General features: G+C 37.5%; 1 protein-coding gene across 1 annotated transcript; it reads right to left on the minus strand.

Annotated features, from left to right (window-relative positions):
• Positions 1 to 423: 423 nt before the first annotated feature.
• LOC104488329 (V-type proton ATPase subunit d 2) lies at positions 424 to 17,364 on the minus strand. Its single transcript, XM_010138163.1, has 8 exons — positions 17,164 to 17,364; positions 13,336 to 13,507; positions 11,365 to 11,543; positions 8,594 to 8,673; positions 6,537 to 6,614; positions 2,648 to 2,824; positions 1,287 to 1,364; positions 424 to 754 (listed from the first exon to the last, which is right to left on the minus strand). Exons 1-8 carry the CDS (start codon positions 17,291 to 17,293, stop codon positions 593 to 595), a joined length of 1,056 nt encoding a protein of 351 aa, XP_010136465.1. The 5' UTR covers positions 17,294 to 17,364; the 3' UTR covers positions 424 to 592.
• Positions 17,365 to 22,962: the final 5,598 nt, after the last annotated feature.

Consider the following 22,962-nt stretch of genomic DNA (forward strand, 5'->3'; position numbering starts at 1 on the left):
AACATTTTCTTGAAAATGAAGTTACTTATTTACATATAGCTGCAGAGAGGTCTCTCAGTTAGAGAGGTTCATGGACCTCTCTCTTGAGATTCCTAAAGGGGAATGTCAGAGTAACCCTGATGTTTCTCTCTTATTTGTGTATTAAGTCCCTCATACAGTCTTGTACGCCATGAAGAAGACCATAAGTGTAAGATGGAAGTAGTGGTTTCGTTGGCCCTGTGAGAAAACCGTCAATCTAGGGTTTATCCATTAGAGAGCTTTTCAAATGTAGTTGATGTAATGCTTGCTTCCACAAAAGAGTAAGAATATGTATGTAAAACCTTGCAGGGAGATTTTATTAATCAATTAAATTAAAGTGGGCACAGTCGGAAATAGACATACCAACAGAAAACTACGAATAAGGCTGTCAATTTTCCTCATAAAGTACTTATATTTCTAATTGCATTACTTTTTGTTGCATTGCTGTATATAAGGAGGATCATTAATACAATTTAAAACATCCGATAAGAGTTAACTTTTGAAATAAGATTTTTCTTCTTTTTTATGAAATAATGCATCTTTTCAGACATTGTAGGATTATGAATTCTCAGATTTAGAAAATCGGAATGTAGTTGTTAATTTTGGTTCTGTGTCTCTGAGAAATGCATTCAGCAATCCATACAATGTTCCTGCATTCTTGTTCCTTTAACTTTACATAGGCATAAAATACTCCAAAATGAAACTGGTTGTTGAATGCAAGCATGTTCAGCTTTACCTGTTGAAAAGATGAAACAAGTGTTATTAAAAAATATTAAAGAAGGCAAATATGACTTTTATATGTTAGCTTTTGTGATGAAGATTTCTGTGTAACTTTGCAACCATGACTATATTTAGCAGTCACTTGAGTATACCTAGAATTGAAATGTCATCTGTGGGTTAATTTTGGTAGTAGACTACAGCAACGTTAGAGGTAAGTAAAGGACAGTGGTAAAACACCTTCAGCAGACTATTCAAAAAGAAATTTCGTTAAGCGGTTTACATGAGATGGCTTTTGGATAGGCTGTCAGAATTGACAGTTTTATAACTACTCTTCAGAACAATGTTCTGAGATTTGTTTTATTTTAAAAAGGTAAATGCTTCTATTTTGATTCAGCCAAATGTTGACAGTCATAGAAATAGAGTTCCTGAACACAAAGCTGAATGATTCTAGTATAGTAGAATCAAAAATGTAGTACATTGTTCTCGTTTTAAGTGTAATTCTCGGTGGGTAACTTCCATTTTGTTATTTTAAGGTTAGAAGCTCTTACCTCATGTTCAAAAAATGCATCTTCCAGGGTCTTTTCTCCGTTGCCACTCCCTACACCTTCAAACACAGCCTTGTATTCCTAAAAGCATAGAAAACCACCCAATGGAAATAAGGTTCTTTTGCGTTCTGTGCAGCACAGATACCTTACATGATTGTATTAATTAATCTATGAGAAGTACTCATGTATAGATTACAGTTCCACATTCATCAAAAGTTAAAAGCATAGTTAGCAAAAGAAAGAAAAATCACATTTGTTCTTGTATTTCTTACCATCACTTCCTACAACTTAGAGTAATTTACAGAAGACACTAAAAGAGACTTGTTATAGGATGACACATGACCTTGCACTCCTTCGGACAGAGAGCACTGAACTTCTTGTGCAAATAGTATCTATCAGAGCCAGAGCTGTAAATGGAGCCAAAATCCTGAACTCTGATCCTCACATTGCTGCTCATTTTATTTCCAGTAGTCAGTGGGGTTTGCTTTACCTGCATTAATATTATATCTAAATCCATCAGTCTGATGATATGTCATTCTGGATAATGCTGTACAGATACATTTGAATTAGTTCATACATGTTACGTTTCTGTGTAATTTGCTTCTCTGTGTATTTGTTTTGTTCTTCCTATAAAGTACCAGTGCAGTATAGGTCTAGTATGACGGTTCCCAAATTCATCTAAATATCCTACCATCATTTCAACAGACTTGCTCTGTGCCACATTGACATGATGACACATGCTTCTAACATTCTGCTTATGCAGATGTGCATCTCCAGCTTTGTTTCTTCTGTGGAAAAAGCAGTAGACCAGACATCATTCGGTTTTGTCTACCTCCTTGGAGGTAGCTTAAATATTAGAGGTGGTCTGTGTACCATGATTAATTCATAGGGCAAGTGTTGCAGATTGATTCATCTTTAATAACAGCACTACTCACATAAATATGAATAACTTCATTTACTTCTTTGATTCAATCAGTGTTCTAGAGAAAACTTTTCCAAAGGGCATTTTTACAGTTTATTAGCAGTAAATCAGGTTTACACTCATCTGTGGCATAAATTGTTTGGTCAGCTCATTTTAAAATAACTTGTGCTTTTGCTCCAAAATCTTGGAGACAGCAGCTGTGAAGTGAAACTCGATTTGGGTATGGTTAATGAAGTAGGAAGGGTAATAATCTATCTTCTGACTTCATATCAAAGGCCTTTAATTCCACATACATCTTTATGGGATCGTTTGTATCTTTGCTGATTTTTTTCTCTCTCAAAAATTCTTTTAACTTACGTGAATACTCTAAAATTTTGCTGACATCAAAAGAGGTTAGGTATTTGTATTTTGGCTTTTTGTTTTATGAAATTAGATTACATACTGCATAGTAATCTGCAACACACTTCACTTGCTCGTAGTCATCTGCATTGGCCAACAGGTGTAAGCCTTCTGGATACAATTTTCCACAGGTTGGATACAGCTTCTTTCGGTCATCTTTACTCAGCTCAGTGCCAAATGAATTAATAGTGATGATAAAGGCACGTCTGTCTGCCTCAAACTTAATATGCAAAACAAAGAATAAAGAGGGGTTATTAGAGATTTCATTCCAAATTAAGATGGGAATATACTTTTCTCCAGTAAGTTAAACTATGGAAACTTAAAAAAAAACAAGTGGACTTCATATTTTAAAATTGTAAATCCTTATTTGCAAATACTTGTTAAATTTTAACTAGAAAATCAAACAACGTTTTGCAAGCACAGCTTTTATTCTGTAATTTCAGTACACTGAAAACATCATCTCAGCTACTTCCTCATTTCCCTGCTTAGTTACCCAGATGTTGACAACAAAAGATCTCCTCACACACCCTTCTGAAGTTGTTAAATAATATTCTTATAAATAATAACAACACAGGAAAGGACCAAGAATCAACAGTATTGTTTTGGGTAACTCAGGGTGCTGTTGAGAATAAAGGTTGAATGGAAATTCTGAAATAAACCAATAGCTTCTGAATGTATATTATTTAAAACAATAACTTAAGAAGATGGAGGGGGCTGTTTACTTGTGAAGTTAAAGTTTTCAAGTGTTTCAAATAACAGTTAATTTTTAGTGCACAGAATCAAAGGCTATAATTCTTCTGCGAGGTTTAGATGCCAGTTGTATCTGTATTTTCCCTGCAGCAGTGGACTGAAAGTCATACTAATGTTTAGATCTCAGGATGTTCTTTTGTATAAGGCAAAGATTCACTGGTCATTCTTACAGTAAGAATTAAAAATGTAATGGTAAATAAAAATAATCTTACTCAACTCTGTCTGATTGAAGTCTGTTTTTCTGTCTTGAGATCTAAATTGACTATAGTTTTGTTTCTTTCCATTATTACTTACTTTCATGTTGTAAAAAGAGCAGAGCCCTTGCTAACTGCAGGAAAATCTTCCAAGTGAAGTATATACAGTATCCACACATTTTAGGCAGCTTGCAAAATTTCTTATGCGGTGAATTTTTGAACCATTTTAAGCAGAAAGGTACTATTTTCTGTTCAATAATGAAACTGCAGTTGCAACACAGCTCTACAACTTTAGCAGCTAAGGACATATTCATAGAATCTACACCTGTGTACTGGAACACTCTGTAACAGGGACCCAGCTGCCCTCTGGCAGTGACTTCAGAGCAAGGAAAATGAGTAAACAATAGAGAAATAATGAGGAGAAAATAAGCGTGCTTGAAAAGATTTCTAGCTAATGAATAACAGGGCCAAATTTCATTTGCCTTATTAATATGAACAGGCATATCAGCCATACTGAAACTGTTTAGAAAGGACAAATTCTTTGGTTTTTTTACTTGTTAAAGCCATGTCGAATCTAGCTGTTAGATTTTTAATACTTTGTTGGAAAAAAAGCACATTCAGATGCAATTGCAACTAAAGGTAGCAGGTGTGGGACGTACTTCTGGTGGCACCCAGATTGAGAAAATGTGCAGGATCAGTCCCATCCACACAGACCTCAATTCACCTCCTTATTGGCTCATGCGGTTCTCCACGGTGAGTAAGGCCATGAGGCAGTTAGCTGGTAACTTGGGCCACTTGATTGTTGCAGGTAGAGGTAGAGGAACAGGATGAACATTTTGTAAGTGCTTTCGATGGGAAACTGAAGTAGCATGTCAGCTACTTGAGAATTAGCATGGTGCCCTCCCTGACAACGGGTGCAGCACTAGCTGCAGTGCAGCCCTGCAGTTTCTTGCCAGATTGAGGGTTAAACATGGAACCTTTCTTGTCCATGGTGAAAGAGAGATCATCAGTGCGTTTAATGTGGAAGGCTGTCGCTGTGACTGGTGGTCAAGGAGTTGGGGAGCTTAATACCTCAGCCTCCTTCTGACAGAGTCAGGTTGGTAGTCTTACATATAAGATTACAGAATAAATAGCAAGTATTTATTCTTTTGCATAGTTAGACCATGGCTTTTTGTGAAGTCACCAATTAGCAATCTGGTCTATGCGTGTCTTGAGATTATTAAAATGTTATAGAAAAGGAAATCTTCTACAGGAAAGTTTATCCTCCTAGCTGACTGACATTACATAGGGATTTTTAAAGAAGCTTATCATAGACCAAACTGTTACCACTGCTACAAAGAGAGTTTTACAACATGCTTAAACTAATATTGGTAAGTAATCTGCTCTCAGCATGAATTTCTAGCTAAAAATGTACTTTCAGAAAAATCTGGATCAACTGTGGAAAATGTTTTCTGCCAGCCAATCCCTTGATTTTTATTTTTCAGAAAAGCATAGTCAAAATGCTTCATTTCTGGTCAATTTAACTTGATCAAGAACATTTTCTTTAGAACATAAATGGAAGCATTATGACCTGGTTAAATAAAATATGAAATTGCATTCCCTTTTAGGACATTGTTTTGTAAGATGCAGTTTAGGGTCGTTCTTCCTTCAGAGGTAAGCTCCCAGGGTTATTACCTCTCTCCTATAATGCAACCTTTTAGTGTGATGTCATCAGAACTCTGTGAATTTTGTTCAGTTTCCGGGGTGTAAGTTTTGCTAATCCAGAAAAACAGACTCTTGGAAGCAAATGGGTGACCTGGCTATCAAACTCTGCAAAGAGTTGTGATAAACCACGTAAAAAAAAAAAAAAAAAAAAAAAAAAAAAAAAAAAAAAAAAAAAAAAAATTAAAGCCAATTGCTGTGAATTCAATTTTAGGAATTTCTGCATCTTTTATTACAATAACAGAGACAAAAATATCATTCACTATGCTGCAGGTATGCTCTGGGAAAGAGGATGTGAGGAATTTTGTATGTCATGGGAAATTCTGAATTGAGGGAAAATAGGACATGGAGTGTTGGACTTTTCTGTATGACACTAGTTCCACAGGTCACTGAACTCTAACTTAAACCATTAATTTTAATAGGAGAGTAAAATCCATGACGAGGCCATGAAGCTTAAAGATTATTGATTAGTAAATATACTGCAATGCCAGACCTTAGCTATCCCAAATTTAGTTTTGAGCTAGGATCATAGAATCATCTGGTTGGAAGAGACCTTAAAGATCATCGAGTCCAACCGTTACCCCTGTACTGCCAGGGTCCCTAAACCATGTCCCTCAGCACCACATCTACACATCTTTTAAACCCTTCCAGGGATGAAAACTCCCCCACCTCCCTGGGCAGCCTGTTCCAATGCTTAATAACCCTCTCTGTAAAGAAATTTTTCCTAATATCCAACCTAAACCTCCCCTGGCACAACTTGAGGCCATTCCCCCTCGTCCTGTCATTCTTAACATGGGAGAAGAGATCGACCCCCACCTCCCTACAACTTCCTTTCAGGTAATTGTAGAGAGCAATAAGGTCCCCCCGAGCCTCCTCTTCTCCAGACTAAACAGTCCCAGCTCCTTCAGCCGCTCCTCATAGGACAATATAGGATGTATAAGAATAATCCACTTTTTTTGCTTTTTTACGTAATACAGAAAAATGTTAAGGGGCAACAGTTTGAGATTAGTGAACCATTTATTCTGTCTGCTTTCTGTTATAGAAAAATATTAACTGAGGGTAACTCATCCCTGGTAACGGACTGACTGCTTCTCTGGTCAAGAGGTAAAACTCATCCTAGAATAAAGTCTTCATTGCATCTTAGAAAAACAGTTATTATTTAGAGGAGAAGCAAACATTTCACAGACAACTTTGCAAATGGAAAGAGAAGTAACAGGAAAAACAAAGAAACCTAATTATGAAAACATTGTGGAGTATATTCATGTACAAAGACTGAATTTTTCTTACCTCAAGAATAGGTCTCATTATTTCTGCCGTAGTACCACCTTGTTTTTCACAAAACTTACAGAATGCCTCAAGATAAGACTACACAAAAGAAAAGAAATATTTTAAATGTTACTGAAGACCTGAACCAGCACAGCACATAGTCATGAACCTAATTTTTAAATATTTCCATTAACTTTGATAATTCTACCTATGAATTTAAATTCAAGTACGTGCTTAAGTACTTTGCTGAACTGAAAATTGAAATATTAAAAAGCAGATGTCTTGTTACTACAGTTTGGGTTCAAATTATTTCAAATATTGTTATAGGGCAAATATTATGCTTTCTTTGCTCTCTAATGAAGGAAATTCTTGAGCTCCACTGAGCTTCCACTGCATAATAAGCAGATGGCTGAAGGAAACTCTGCATTTATAGTGTGGAGGAGGGGATTTGGGAATATGCCATGGCTCTTGGGCCAGCACTATGAGGATACACAAACTAATCCCTACTGCTCTACCCTAAACCCTGGATTAGTACAGAACAGTGGACAAAGCTTCTGTAATACTTGTATTCACAGCCCTTTGGTCTATTAAAGATTCTGGCCTTCACACCCATTTCAAAATACCTGTGCAGGAAGGACCCTAAATATCTCAGAGATGCTGATCCCCTGCCTTTCCATCCCCCAAAATGCCATTTTAGGACACATTTCTGTCATCAAAATGCATTTGCTATGAATTCACACAGTCTTGTTAAAAGAAGCTGTCGCTAGCTATGCAATTAAGTGAATTTTAAGTAGAGACATCTCAAGGGGGATCGGCTGCCTAGGATTATGCGTTAGGTTCTGTATAGTGCTATTTGATAGTAGAGCTGAAACATAATTGATCACATTGACAGCTGAAGAAGAGAAAGGATATATTAATAATTTAGAAGTGTTTGCAGAATGACCCTCCTGGTACTTAGAAGAGTGGAAGAAAAAAAGAAAATATATATATATTTAATAAGTGTAAATGTATGGTCATCCACACAGGATAAAAGAATCAAATCTTCGTGTTATCAAATGGAAAAAGAGTAACTGGTTTAGTAGTACTGTGAAAGAATTTAAATACTTGGCATAACTGATGTTGTTTTGAATGAGAAAGTTACAGAATATTTATGAATTAAATATTGGCTTGGGACTTAATAAATATCATTTGTAAGACAAACTGAATTTTTTTTTTTTTTTTTTTTTTTCTTTCGCCCCAGGGCAGTCAGATACCCGTAAGAAATATTTATGAATTAAATATTGGCTTGGGACTTAATAAATATCATTTGTAAGACAAACTGAATTTTTTTTTTTTTTTTTTTTTTTGCTTTCGCCCTAGTGCAGTCAGATCACTGTAAGAACACTTCATGCAGTTTGGGACATCCACTGTGAAGGAAAGATAACAAAGAATTTGAAGAGAATGTACCAGGAGGAACCATTAACAGAATGAAATATGTATAGACTTTAAAGAGAACACTTTAAGAATATTGACCCGTGTGATAGTATTTGAAAAGTATGAAAATGCAAGGCACGTGTTAGCACACTTACAGCAGTGTGCTGTAGCGATGCCAAAGATAATTTAAAAGGGAAGAAAATTATATAAAACCCTTCAGTAAAAAAAAAAGTTATCTAGACTTAAAGCAATTAGACCTTTTCAAATCACATCTACCTATTATAAATAGAAATAAATGTTAGCCAAAGCCTGTTTAGGCTCACTTAGGAACTAATAGTTCTGTGGCATTTGCTGGGTAACTGAGTTATGCATAATCAAATGGATCTGGATATTAGCCTGTCATCTAAAGCCTTTTCATTAATGAGATATTAAATTAGAATTTGGATGTAGAACTAAAATTTGAAACTCTCCGAACAGTGGCATAGAAACGAAAGGAGTTGGATTTGATTCCTGGACTTGCCGTCAACCAGGAGACCTTAGACAGCTTTGTTTATCTCACCATGCTTCTGTTTCCCTATCCGTAAAACAGGGTTAATGATTCTGACCTCCTTTTCTAAGGCACTTTGAAAAACCCCAAGTATTATGGTAACGTTGCAAGAACTTGCCTTGTACAGTTTGTTGCGCATTATTTCAATGTTCATTTCATCCAGGTCATTTTCAGACAAGCAATCCTGAAAGAAAGCAGCTGAAAGCGGAGTTTATTATGTTGCACTACATGCTGATAATATGCATTTCTTGTCTATTGCCATTCACCAGTGTGTAAGCAAGGATCTGAGGTTTCCATTGTGCAAGAAGAGTGATATAACAGCGAGAAAAAGAAATCCTCTTGATTTCCCCCTTATCCTCCTACTCCCTCCTTTTTAATGAGAATCTGCCGAGGGTGGAATCAATCAGTGCCGCAACCAGAGTCCACATCTCCAGAGAGAATCAGATGAGAAATGCTAATGAAAGCCCTAATCTTCTCTGAAGTATGTGGTTTGGGCATTAGGGAGATTTTCTAGTGACGAAAATGAAAGATAATTTTTTATCTTAACTCATGCAGGTATTGCACAACTATTAAGCAGAATCCTCGTTTTTATTTTCCCTCTTCCTCTTTGGGTACATCTGTAGTGGTGGAAAGGCTACAGGTTGCAACTAGTAAGGGGCACAAGCTTTGACCTTGGCCATCTGTGCTTCCAGGTCCCCTGCAGAACTGGTTAAAGAGCAAGCTTTTGAATGGGGAGGCAGAGGATGGAGTCCATTTATGCAACTGGACCACTTAGAAAATGGTCACTTAAAAATACTGTGTTCATAACCAACGAAAGTATGGCAATCCCTCACTGTTCCCAAGCTGTGCCAGTGGGGCAGACCAGTGCTACATGACAGTGTTGCCTCAGACAGTGTCAATGGAAGATGGCATTTAGAGAGAACATGTGAGCCTGGACATGTTGCATAGTCTTCTCCCTTCCTACTCTTCCAGCACCCAGATTTTGGATGAAGAACATTAGAGATAGTAGCCCTGACAGTTCCCTTCAGTATCTCTTTGTAAATCCATTGCCCATGAATTTGTCCAATCTTTTTAAAGACCTAATATTACTCTCTGCTTTTACAAACTTGTTCATAAAAAAGAAAAAAACAGAAAAAAACCCCAGAAAATTACTACCAGCTGTGAAAAAAGAGTGGTTTATTTTACATGTTTTTAAAAACTAGTTTTCTATTGGGATTTAGTCTTTTAAAGAATTTGGTAAGCAACAGTTGTAGCTTACTGTGGATGAGCCACTGCCCTTAGGAATTTCTAAACATTGTTCGTATCTATCTTCAGTCTTGTCTTCTCCAAACTGAAGTCCAGTCTTTTTAGTCTGTCCACACATGGCAGTGCTATTTTCTTGTTCATTTTGGCTGTTCTGTTCTTTAACTTCTCTCACTTTATGGGGTGTTGGTGCCCAGGTACTGGCAGTAAGAGGCTGCAGGGCAGCCTCTGTGAGGAGAGGTTGGGGCTGCACCTTGCCAGACACAGCCAGTTCCAGCCCATTCTAGCCGAACCATCACAGGGCACTGCTGAGCCCCTCAGCCAAGCAGGTGGTGCCTCTTCAGAAAATATGTTTAAGAAAGGGCAAAAATTGCATCATATAGAGAGGAAGAAAGAAAAAAAAATTGAGAAACAGCAGAGGGAACAGCAATGTCAGAGAAGGAGGAGTTGCTCCATGGCACCAGAGCAGGTACTCCCTGATGCCTGTGGAGGACCTGCACTACAGCAAATACCCCTGACAGGAACTGCAGCCCATGGAAAGCCACACTGGAGCAGAGGGTAAGTGTGAGGAGGAAGGAGCAGCAGACACTACCATGAACTGACTGTAAACTCCCCTGCTCCTTGTGCTGATCATTGCCTCTCTGAAGGGACTGAGTGTACCCTGTGACGATAACAAGGGGGCAAATGAGAGAAGCCTGGAATGAAGGAGTGGCAAAGTGGTGAGGAAAGGTGTTTTCCCTAAGCATGTAAATGTTTCTGTCTTTTCTGTTTGTTTTCTAATGCCTGGATCAGTAATTAATTATACTTTCATTAATCAACAACAAATCAAATTAATTTTCCCCAAGTTGAGTCTGTTTTGCCTGCAACAGTGTTTTGTAGGTGATGTCACCCCATGAGGTCCCTTTTTTCCCCATGTTTTCTCCCCACATTGTGCTGGGGTTGGGATGTGAGCAAGTGGCTGGATGGGAGTTGGCTTCTGTCTGCAGCCAACCCACCATTCCTTCTTGAGCAGCAGAACCCAACACAACTCAGTACTCGTGATCAGGACACACAATGGTTTCATTTATAGTTAAAACCATCCAGTTCCACCTTATTCCCAGTACACTTCCCAGCGCTGCCCCACAGCTTCTTACTTTTTGTTTGGGTTGGTTGCTGCAGCACATTGAGTAGAGTTTCATCCCAATTTCAGTTCTTCGAAAAAGGAATTGTCTTTGTGTTTGAATCATGCCCAAATACCAAGAGGGAATCTAGATTCTACCACATCTAAAATTTATTAGTAACTGTTTGCTTCTTGATCCTTAATGAGGTATTGGCAAAATTTCATCTTACCTTTTTTAATTATAGATGCAGGTGTTGAAATAAAAATCTCGATGCTCTAAATCAGTGGCTACTTTGGATATAAAAAAAACCCCATTATGCTTCTTGAGTAGCATGTTTTCTTTGTGTCTACTACCCAAGGCTGATACAGAAGTTGTTAATAAATTTTTCTAGAAAATGTCCTGAGCACCGTTTGATCCACACTTCATGTTTTGTGTTACCAAAATACAGCATATCCAGTGGAAAACATGCTACCCCATCTAAGATATTATTAAGAATACAGTATGAGTAGTTTCAAGAAGCAAATAAGAAATAATTTAGTCTTCCTACCTAATGGCGTGTCAACCAAAATTGCATTGAACAGCTCAGTGGGGTTTGAGGCAATGCTGACCGCTTCCATTTGCTCAAAGCTCCCCAGTGGATGGCACTTGGGAACGAGTTCAGCTATGGGCCGCTGATGTAATGTGCCAGTTATCAAAAGAATTACGTTGTCAATCATATAGCTGTATCTGTGTTTGAAAGACAAGGTAAAAGAAATCTATGTCTATAATGAATTTTCTTTTGAAAAAACACAAACCCAAGATTTTTTAAAATTAGTAATAATACTAAAGTCAGAAACAACCACAGTACTTGCAGGTTTGTACATGCACTCTCTATCCACATGTCATCATAAACAAACACAATCTTTTCAATAGCAAGTAGGTAACGCAGTACAAGTTTGAAAACACATAACTGATTTGGAAAAGAGATGCTTTTAAAGAAGGGGAAACTGAAAGTGCAGTGTCTGTGAAATGTCAATTCACTATACCAAGTGACAATGAGTGGTATCAAAAAGTAAATCACCTGAGCTATCTGCTTCTCTAGTTTGGAATTTTGTTATTTCATATAGACCATCTGAACAGGGAAGTGTGTTTGGCATCAGAATCTCGGTTCGGAATCTCGGCACTAAAACTGCAGAGTTCGTGCAGATTGACCAAGCTTTTCTTCTCGCTCAGCTTTAAACATCCTCCCATGAAGAAACTGAGAACAAGTACGCACAGATTTCTCCTTTAGTACTGAAAGATTTCTTTTCAGTAGTTTTGTGTCAGCTGCTTATTAATTTTACTGTCAGAGAGTCTGGTAAGAGTTTTGTCAGTGACTTGGAAATGGGAAAGCTCTTCCCTTGGAACACTTACACCAAAGATGCCAGTCTTCAGTTGTGTTGTTCAGAACACAGCTAGAGACAAGCAGGTTTCAACAAGATCTCACATAAAATCTGTGAGGGGGCTCGAGGTTCTGCTGAAATGTAGCTCAATGATTTAATAATTATGTTTAATATCTTAAACTAGTGTCTCCATTATTAAAAAAAAACAAGTGTGCAGAGTTCATGCATGTCAATCAATGTGAGAAAAAAACTGTTATAGTTTTCATATTTTAACTTTCATTTCCCTGAAGCAAAATGTAAATATTATATGTCTACAGGTCATTGTCGTCTTTTGGGGGCAGTCTTTAGGATCCCGTTGATACACTAGCCTAAAACTAGTCAGATACAGGAAAGAAAGAAAGAGAGAAAGAGAGAAAGAGAGAAGAGTAATGATACTTAATTTTCTGTACAATAAAAGTACTCCTTGGAAGTAAGCTGAACAGTCTATTGTTCATGTTATATTAAAAAGATAAGATCAAGGGAAGTAAACAATTGGGTAAATATCCTGCTGGAATTTCACTAATCCATGTTGTTACACTGTTGTAAAGCATTTAAAAACATACTTGTACAGCACTTGTACTTTTAAAAAAATCTGCTTGGATCTAAGTATCTTGCAACACACAGCATAAAGTTTTGCTTTTAATGTTCAAATGGTTTAAAAAGTATAGTAAGTGCATGATGTGTAGTCTTTCCCCCTTTAAGAAAAAGTCTAGAACTTGCCACATGCCTAGGAGTAAAATCACTGTCCTGTACATCATGAAATGGCTGATCTTGCATGAGTCACCCGCACAAACTTAAGTTTTGCAGGTTCTCTGACTTGAATGATGTTTGAAAATTATAACCATTTTTCTCAATCTCCACCACTCCTCCTGCCACTGTACACAGATCTGCTGGTGTTCTTTAAAATAACTAATTGCATAGACAATAGCACTTCATGTATGTATATATTCAGAACTTATATTAGCAAATAAAATATGCAAATGTTGACTCCCAAAGTAATTTGGCTGTTTTTTGAAACTTAATAGAAATTCCAGTACGATGCATTTACACTGGTTTCACATCTAAACATGCTCTTTTTTCTGGATCTGTCTGGTAAGCTACGTGGTAATATTACTTACGTGATAAAATTCAGAAAAGTGGCAAGTGGTTCAAAAGCATGGTTTCTAAAGTAATGAAATTCCGTGAGTAGTTTTGCTTTCAGTTTATCATCAATGGTGGAAATAGTGAGAGGGCCAGTTTCGTTAGCCAAGAAGTTGCCGTAGTCTGTAGTCTGCAGATGTAACTTCAGATCTGGAATTAGATTGAGGGAAGATCATGAGAGTAAACTGTCGTTATATTGCCTACACACTAAATAAACATTTAAAATGTTGATTTCTAACATTGAATTTTCACAGTAAGTGTCTGGTCATACGCTATTGAAAAGTTTTTGGCTTAGTTTTACTGTAGAATATATGGATAATTAATGCAAATTAATTATCTGCCTTCTACCAGTAAGACTTGCTGCATGCAAAAGGAAAGAGCAACTAATTTAAGCCTTTGTCAGAAGTTTCACCAGCAGCTTTCACTTCCAGCCACATCAGGCACACGGTTAATTACTGCTGTCCCTAGGCCCCTCCCAATCAGGTTTGTTCAAGTTTCAATTTCACTGATTTGCACCATTGTTTGGTCTCCTGTGCTCCTATGGACAATTATGCATCAATAGAAATCATCCTTTAACTTTGTTAAGATCTTAAATTTTTGTATTACACGTTTAAATCTCAGGTAACACTGTGATCTTATGTTATCAGGCTACCTGAGCAGAGGAGAGAACACATCTTGCCTGGCTCATATTCTGGGCTCCAAACGGTTTCTGCACTGGAGCACTTGAAAGGGCAGAGTCACACACACAGCATTTCAGGTTTGGCTTTGATTTATGGCTGCAACTACCAGATCCTAAGAGGGTGTTCCAGAGACTTGGGTTATCATGACATACTCTGTCTGAGCTCCCAAGCCTGGTAACCAAGGAAAATAAGCTGATTAGACAAGAAAGTTGAAAAAAGCTTGCGTCATATCAAAATCTTTTGGCAGATTTCCTCAGCTAGCCGTTTTCCACCATGAGGCAAAAGTCAAAATTTGAGTCAGTTCAAAGCAGATTAACATTTCCTGTTAGAAAAGCTCCTGCTATATCGCATAAATATGTTCAAATGCTGTGATTAAAACTACTGCAAATTATAGATTGAGATAATGTTATGTGGTTTGGGCATTCATAATGATTAGATTTCCAGATAAAGTCTGAAGTGATATTTAGGGACAGCAACACTCCCACGGACTGAAATAAGAGTGTTCCTGTAGGGGAAGATAATACGCGGTTAGCAAGACGAACGTTTACCAGTACAGTAGCTACTCTTTCCTGTTTCCCCCTGTGCATACTTTCTTAGAATGCAGTAATGGTGCCTACACTGAGACTCCAGGCAAAAGAACCAGTGCTGCAGTCCACAAGGCAGCTCCATGGAAATTACAGTAATTCAAACAAGCCCAAAAGGATGCTTAAGTTCAGCTGAAGACCTGTTCTTCTCACTGTGTGGCCCTGAATTTAGAGGACACAGTGGGATCCTAAGTCAGTTAGCATCCTCCTCTTTTTCATTCCCTCTCACTGCTGTTCTGTGATTATCAAGCAGATGTAAAGCACTAACCTACAGTTTTTCCTGTGGTTCTTCTATACTGACATTATGGTTTCCCCTCTAGAGATACCAAAACCACTTTAAAATTAAAAGATCTTTTGATTCTATTTATGGGTTACTTGGGATTGTTTTGGTTTTGTTTCTGCTTGCTTGTTTTAGCATATTTATAGTATTTTTAACTTAGGCCAATTTTTGTGGTGTGATGCTGTGCCACAGAATGCAGAATGGGGTAGATTTATTACCTTTTAATGTGGAGGCATGAAGTGAAGGCACAATTGGACATGCACAGTACTGCTACAGTACAAATCCACGTGCTGGGTCTTTTGATTAGAAGCAAAATACAATGAATGCGTAAAGCTCAGTTTTTTATTTTAGAGGTAAGGGACTGTGGTTTTGGTGCGCTGTGCACTCATGGTGCAAGTACAATATTATAGCATCCTTTATGTGCAGAGAGATAAATGTATTTAGCCTCATGTACGAATCAAATGCTTCTTGTATTTTCATTATAAATAATACATTTGGTAGATAACTGGTGGGAATCCGTTAGCTGTCTAAAAGAAATGGAATATGTTACAATGGAGAAAGAGATGTAGCTGAATAGAGAAAAAAGGGAAGTGATATTAGTAGAGATATGCTTGTAGGCGGATTGATGAAGGCTTCTGCTTCTGTTGCTGAAACAATTTGCATTCTAAAATTGAATGAACATTAGAAAGAAGAAGGTTCAAAAACTAAAAATGTCATTTTTCTTTCTACTGTAAATCTACTGTAGAGGATTTTTTTTTTTCTCTCTGTTGTGATCTGTCCTTCTGTCCCATGCTCTTAATAGTGTTGAAGGTTTATACATGCCAGAAATGTTTGAAAACTGCTTCCTGGTGGTAAATAACTTCCTTGTAGCATGACTTAAAATGTAGATAATTTTTGTTACCTATTCTTAACTCAACATGAACAAGTATTCTTCTGGGAAGGATGTGGAAAATCCTTTTTTCTTGTATGTTTTTTAAAATATTTAAATCTGTATGTTTTCTTCTTACTCAGAAGTAATCAGGATTTTATGGTTGGTTTTTTTCTTAATGGAGCTCTTGATGACATCGTTTATTGAGCTTCTCTGCAGAGGCAAGTGGAGATAGAGCTCCCCAGCTTATCAGCTGAAGCAGGCACATGTGCCTGGTCAGTTGAATAGTCTCTATGACAATCTCTTCTTTAACTATGAAAGGAACTTTATCAGGCTGACAGGTAAATACTTACATGTATCTATTAAAATGTAGTTGTTTTAATCTGCAAGATGAATGGCAAACAACCTTCCCAGACTTACGTTGTTATTATATTAATAGTTTAGACAGCCTCAAAACTGTTGTATATGAGAATCATCAGGTTCTGCACTTCTCATTTCCCAGAATCTATTACTGCACACAAAGCAACCAATGCTTAACACAGACTGAGCTTATTATTTCTCCTTATTCCTTTTTCAAATTAATCCAATATACTGTGTGTTATAGAAATTATTTCAGTGTACAATCATGTTCTGGAGTCAGGGAAGGAAACTTTATATTCCTTTAGAAAGGTGAAGTTTTTCTGCTGCATCTTTTTCCTGCCAAATGTCTAGAGGTATGTCATATGACTTTTATGTTTTGTACAAGTCTGTCTTCATCAGGCTGTGACCAGCCTTGGCCACAGAAAGTTGTTTTGGAAACTAGTGTGTGTTCTCTTTATTGCTGTGGCAAAGTCACCTTGAAAAAAGCTTTTTTTTTTGTCTGTTTTTTAAAGCTTGAGATTAGTTTAGTTTTGTCTTTGTGAAGTCTAGCTTTCTCTTCTTGGTAAGTTGAATGTCCCCCACTTCCCTAAAACTCATGAAGTAGTAAAGTACTAAAATTACATCTTTTGGATAGAAACTCAGAGCCAAATGGTAAACTCTTTGTAAGATATTGGGAACTAATTTATCCAGCTGAAATTATATGAAACTTCTATACTTGAACAGTTCTATAGCATGGTTAAAAACTGTGAGAAGGTTACCAGTCACCGTGGGAACTCTCTGGATGAGATTTCCAAACCTTATCAGAAAACTAGAAAATCCCATCATCTGAATTGCTTTGCAAATCAGAGTCTGCAGTCCCAGGGTAATTTCTATGGAAAGCTATAAACTCAAATCTGAGAACAGTTCTTCAAAGGACATCAAGGTTATCTCTGGTTTTTAAGATAAGCGCTCAATACTTCAGTCTTTTGCCTTCCCTTCTTCAAAAGTATAAGCAACAATATTTCTTCCTAAATAAAATAAAGCAGCGGACTTACCTTCCAGTGTCTCACACTGTGCTAAATTGACATAGTCTGCGCTTGTCAAGATCCCAGCTTTGAACCCTCGGACCAGACCCTCCAAGTAGCCATGGTCCACATTGAAGTAAAACTCTGAGTACCCTGGCATGGAGGAAAGGAGATTAAATCTTTCTGCTGGATTCTTGATGGTGCTGAGTTTCTGTCACCAACTGTTTTCCTTCTCTTTGGAAGGAGTGACAAATAGTCACTGATTTCCTGCCAGCCTATGATTGTGTTTTACCAACTGGTTTCTTCCCGTTTCTTGCTCCTAGTGTAGTTCCAGTATAAGCTAATGCTTATAAAACAGCCAGCCAGTAAATCCACCTCCCTCCTGTCAGAGCCAGAAAATGAACCTATTGTTGTTGAAAGAGGAGCCAGAAGGGAAATATAAGATTTAGCCATTGCTTACAAGAATGCCCTGTACTGATTGGAGAATGAGAAACCATATTACAAAGCTCCATAGCATTTTTGCATTTCTAAAGTGTATTATAAACAGGAAGTTATCTGTGAATAACTATTGAAAAAATATTTCTGCACTAAAATGCTGGGCTGTAATAGAACACAGAATAATCAAAGAACTTAGATGGGTTTTTATTGTCTCTGTATACCTCTTATTTTTTAACATTTTTGATTGCTGAACATTTTCTGCTTCTCATCTCCATCAATAAATATGTATATGAATTATAAGATCCTTCTAAGAATTGCAGTGAACATTAGATCATGTCTGTAGGTGAAAGGTGTTTGAAGGTTTGACTTTCATTAGTCTTTAAAGTGAGTATCCAGAACTCACCTCAATTCATCCAAGTTCTAGTCAAAATAATCTGGTTATATTCACTAAAATGTGGAAATAACTCGTATTTTTCCTCTTACAAAATAAAGATTATAAGAATAGGAATCTTCGTTTCAAAATTGCCTTTTTAGGCTTCCTGATTTTGATCTGATTTAAACTTGAACCTGATAAATCTGTGAGGGACTATTATACTGAACAGTGAAGTCTGCTTCCTTTCACTGAAGTGCCCCAAAGCTGGCAGTTTGAAGTGTCCACGCTTGTTTAATCAACACAAGTCCTTTTTCTCCCTGAATTCACTAAGTGAATGAAAAACGTCTGCAAGCTTTGTTGGAAGGGAAAGTCTTATCACACTTTAGGTGATACTTAGATATGTAGTTAAGTGGAGCAATGAGGTGTCTGAAGACTGCTGCATGGTTGGAGGGTTAACACCAGCAACAGGAACCGCAACAGCTGTCTGCCGTCTGCATCTCAACGCTTCAATTCAGTTTTCAGTGCTTTGAACACGTTTCATGTCCTGAGTTGGCTGAGGACATGCGGTTTGGCTTTTCTATTGATCCCTTTGCTGACATGTGGCTGCAGTGAGAGTCGTGAGGTGGCAGGCACTGGGACAAGGCTGTGACTATGAGACTTTATCCCCGTCCTGGGAGCTGAGAACTTGATGACAGCTTGGTTCTCACTGGGTGATTCTTGTCTATACCGCCTTGCCTGTGGCACAACAAAGCTTTGCAGGCCATAAAATGAGGCACGAGGTACCTGGGTATTGCTGCCCAAGCATCCACCTACTACCTGCTCTAGGAAGGTGACTAGCTAGCTGGCTGGCCACGAGCCAATGGGCAAGAAGTGGCCATGAGCCATCTGGCAGGCCAGGCTGAGCCAGGGGAGTAATGCTACTGCACCTTGGGGGTCAGATTAAAATTGTTTCAGTCTGGCTATTACCATGCCTGTAACTGACTGCAGGGGAAATAATGACAGCATTTAGACCTTTAAAAAAAAAATCATCACGTGCTCAGATATGCTAACTGCAATTAGTAGAGAGTTCAAATGGTGCCTAGAATATTGAAGTTTGCTCCTTGTAAATTAGGCTTACAATTTTAGGTCAGCCAGTTTTTAGCATTGCAGAGTTAACCCAGCTAAACAAAAACGAGACAGATTGGGCTGATTAGACAATAGGAATAAACCAGCTCTCTCCCCCACACAAACAGTTTTGGTCCCCCAAGTCTGCATGCCCGCAGTGCTCAGAACCAATTTGTGCCAAAAGGTGTCAGAAGAAGTTTGTTGATAGTGTTTCGAAAGCTGGGGGGATTTTTCAGGATATGTGACCACTGTTAGTGCTTCCTTTTTGATGAATGAAGAAAAACACATTTTAGCCTGAACCTGCTTTTTGTTGTTGTTGTCGTCATCACTGTTCTAGTATGTTTCACTTGACAGCCTCTGATATTAATTTTTTTCAAGGAAAAGAGATGAGGAGAGGTAATAATAGGAGAGACTCATTATTATGTACACTAAGAGCAATGTTTATTTTTCACCCACGCATCTCTAAAGTGTGTGTTACATAAACAAGTAATGTCTTGCAGCAGCTGAGTTCAGGCCTCCCCCAGCTGCAATCACAGCATATCAGAATGTGGCACATATCCAGCTGGTGACAGTCCAAGGGTATGCTGCTGAGGAGCTTCCAAAACTTCAGACAGCAGAGCCAGAGCAGAAACGGCTTTGCAATAGATCCTAAATTTAGTAAGGTGTGGGGTCATGTGAATACTGCCTGGTGGGTGCAAATACCACCACTGGTGATCCTCCAGTGAGAAAGTGCCACCATGAGATCCATAGATACTGCTGGGGCCGTTAACTGAAGTGTAATCACTCAGCAAAGTTGTTTCATGGAATCTGTGTAATTTTGAATTATTTCAGGAAACTTCATAATCAGGCTAAAATCTTGAGTGATTTCATGTATCAAGGGATAAGGTGTCAGAATGATATTATCCAAGTTAATAGAGTACATTCAACAACATCGGAAAACACTCAGTTCTCTCATTTTTGTTACAAGAAAACCTTTAGCAGCAGTTTCGACATGATACATATAATTAGTTAATGAATTAAATTTTAATATGAAAACTTACATGTTTGGTATCTATTGTTGTAATCTATCAATATAATGTTAAATATCTATTGTTCTAATGGTTTATAATGAGTGGCTGATTTACATTTTGTAGTGGGTAAGTTTTTATTTAAAAATTATAGTTCTTTATATTAATGAATTTATTTACACAGAGCTGTGAATTGGCTTTGACAAGTTATCATGTGAGAAAACATGATAGTCTCAGCTGTTATTTTTGTGGAGTGCAAAGGTTGAGATATTTTTAAAAGAATTCTATAGCAATGAGTTAAACACTGAGAGTGAATTAGAGAAGTTAATTTAGGCTAAAAACAAATAGCAACACAAAATTTTTCAGATCTATGAGCAGGATTTAACCTTTGATACGGAAAGCTGTGGAGAAATTGTTAAAGAAAATGCACATATCATTTAACCACAAGAGGTCATCATAGCACTGCTGTAAACCACCTTTAGCTTTTTTTTCACCTCACCTGTAAGAAATAAACTTCAAGAGAAACATGAAAAAAACTTCTGGTGGGGGGTTATTTGTTTTTTGCTGATCTAAAGCTGACAATAAAAACCGCATATACTGATTAATCACTCAGAAGTGACAAACAAATCTATCCATTTTACCTGTATTTGTGTGATATTCACAGATTTTTTCTGAGCTTCCTTTTTTTTAAGCGTAGACAGCACACAGCCACGAGGTTAACACTGACGAATAGATGACAAAGAATCAGCAGAAGAGTGAGTAAGTGGTGTTATATCAGTGGAATGTTGACTAAATCCCATTAATTCGAAGTTACTTTTTTTTTCCTTAGAAGTACTAAAAGATACTATTTTTTCATCTTCAAATCTCGTTTAGAAGTCTATTTACACCAGCTTTAGCAAGGCAGATCTCTGCTTAAATTGTGGTTTTACCTATCCAGATACGAAATTCACTCAAGTCTGAACTGTGCAATTGCTTACACAGATAATTAGAGATGTGTGCCGGGTTCACTGTTTTCGGTATATACTGCTGCTTCAACATGTGGGTGAAACAGATTTCTTCATTTGTGGATGTGGGAGATTTTTGACCTGACACTGGCTGTATAATTCCTTACTTATAAATCAGGAGCATTTTAAAAAATATAACCTGTACTTTCAGCTTTATAAAAACAATCAATCAATCAAACAAAAAAAACCCAACCCCCCCCCCAATTTTCAGATTAAAACTTTCAAAATTTTCTAACATGATTTAATAGTATTTAAACTCATTTAGAGGCTTTTGGTAGGCAGTGTTTCCAGTGGATTTTTTTTGTTACATACCATTGTACTGGCACTGAAAGGTGATTACCTAAAACTCTTTAAACTTTGTAAATTCTGGAATGTTCTTCTGTAAATTTCTGATGGGTGTGACCCATTCCTAAAAATCCTTCCAATATATAATCTGTTGAAATCCCTCATCATCTGAAATAATAGTAGGACATTTCTAATTGCATTATGTAAACTGATATTCAACCTTCCTGAGGTGTTGAGTATCTGCAACTGTTGTAAGATGAGTACCAGACACGGGTGGGTACTGCATGGACCCCAGCACTCCAGCTAGCTAGCAGGGGTAGCAGAAGTGTGGCTCAGCTCACTCACTTGTGTTTGACCCAGTTTCTGAGCTTTGCTGAACTGCTCTCAGCCATGAAGAAACAACCCAAATGCAGTTATGTCTGTGACTATGTACAAAATAAAATGTATGAAATAAATACATTTTCATAAAAGGTATGAAAATTGAGGATGATGCTAGACTATACATGCATAGACACAATTCAGCCACCATGCTTTCTACCTATTTTTAAAGGGCGATAAAGATGCATTCTCATTCAGATCTTATTGATAGCTATGCCCTCTTTCGCCAACAAAAAATGTACTTAGCTTACACACCCACACCCCAGCCAATTTACACTGGTTTTGCTGAGAGTCTTCATAGCAATTATGCACCCCCAGCTTTCCTACCACTTGATTAGCTTTGGATTGAATTTACATAAAATGCCTCTTTTACTCCTGCTCCTTGTCAGAAGTATTATTTTGATACCAGCTTCAGGAACATCACTTACTGATGTTTTAAAATATCAAAGAACTTCTTTTCCCCCCTCCCTTGCCTTCAAAAGATAATCTAGCAGCTTTGTAGGTCAGCAAGCCTTTTGGTTTTTTGGTCTCTGTTCAAGGAATTACGTGCCAGTGTAATAAGAAGGGTTTTATCAGGGACTTAGAGTGGTAAGTCAGTGGAGAGAAGCCAGGAGAAAATAATTATCAGATGTAGACCTAGAGAAAAGCAGATTTGAGAGAATTAACAAAGCTCTGGAATGCTTTCAGAAGTGAAGCTAGAATTTTACAAAATTTAAACACTCACTCACAAAATTGGGCTCCTTTGGTATGAATAATTTTTACTTTTGGGCACTGACAGGCACATGAACTCGGCAGCCTTCTGCTCAAGTTCTGGCTAATTCTAATGAGGATGGCAAGAATTCAGATCCTGTGCTCATCTTTCAGGCCCTTAAGTCTCTCTGCACAGTGTCAGGTTTTTTTTTTCTGTTGTCTTAATTCTGAGTCCTATTCTTGAGTTTTTATGCAGGTGAGCACCCTTTTCTCTTCTTCATGGATTAGTTATCTGTCACAAATCTGTCACATTAGTTAACTGTCACAAATTCACAGTCAGTAGGTAGTATCTTTAGATTCCTTCAGGTGTCATAAAGGTTTTATCCTTGATACATCCTGAAAACAAAATAGGGTGATAAAACCTTGAGATAATAAGTACAGACAACTCAATATGAAGTAGAAGTGGTCCATCAATTCCCCACATTTACAGTTCTCTGCTGTACTAAATCCTGCATTCTGAGGACCATAACTTGAATGGTTTCCTCCTCAT

This window comes from Buceros rhinoceros, unplaced genomic scaffold (genome assembly GCF_000710305.1).
Source record: "Buceros rhinoceros silvestris isolate BGI_N320 unplaced genomic scaffold, ASM71030v1 scaffold25656, whole genome shotgun sequence".
In the NCBI taxonomy this organism is placed as follows: Eukaryota; Metazoa; Chordata; class Aves; order Bucerotiformes; family Bucerotidae; genus Buceros; species Buceros rhinoceros.

Bases quoted from the DNA above. Each gene is read 5' to 3' on its own strand.
- LOC104488329 (XM_010138163.1), bottom strand. From the start codon at position 17,293: ATGCCAGGGTACTCAGAGTTTTACTTCAATGTGGACCATGGCTACTTG. The intron at 11,544-13,335 runs GTAAGTAATATT...TTTCAAACACAG, and splicing joins ACTTTTCTGAATTTTATCAC to ATACAGCTATATGATTGACA. The intron at 1,365-2,647 runs GTATGTAATCTA...CTATGCTTTTAG, and splicing joins GTGTTGCAGATTACTATGCA to GAATACAAGGCTGTGTTTGA.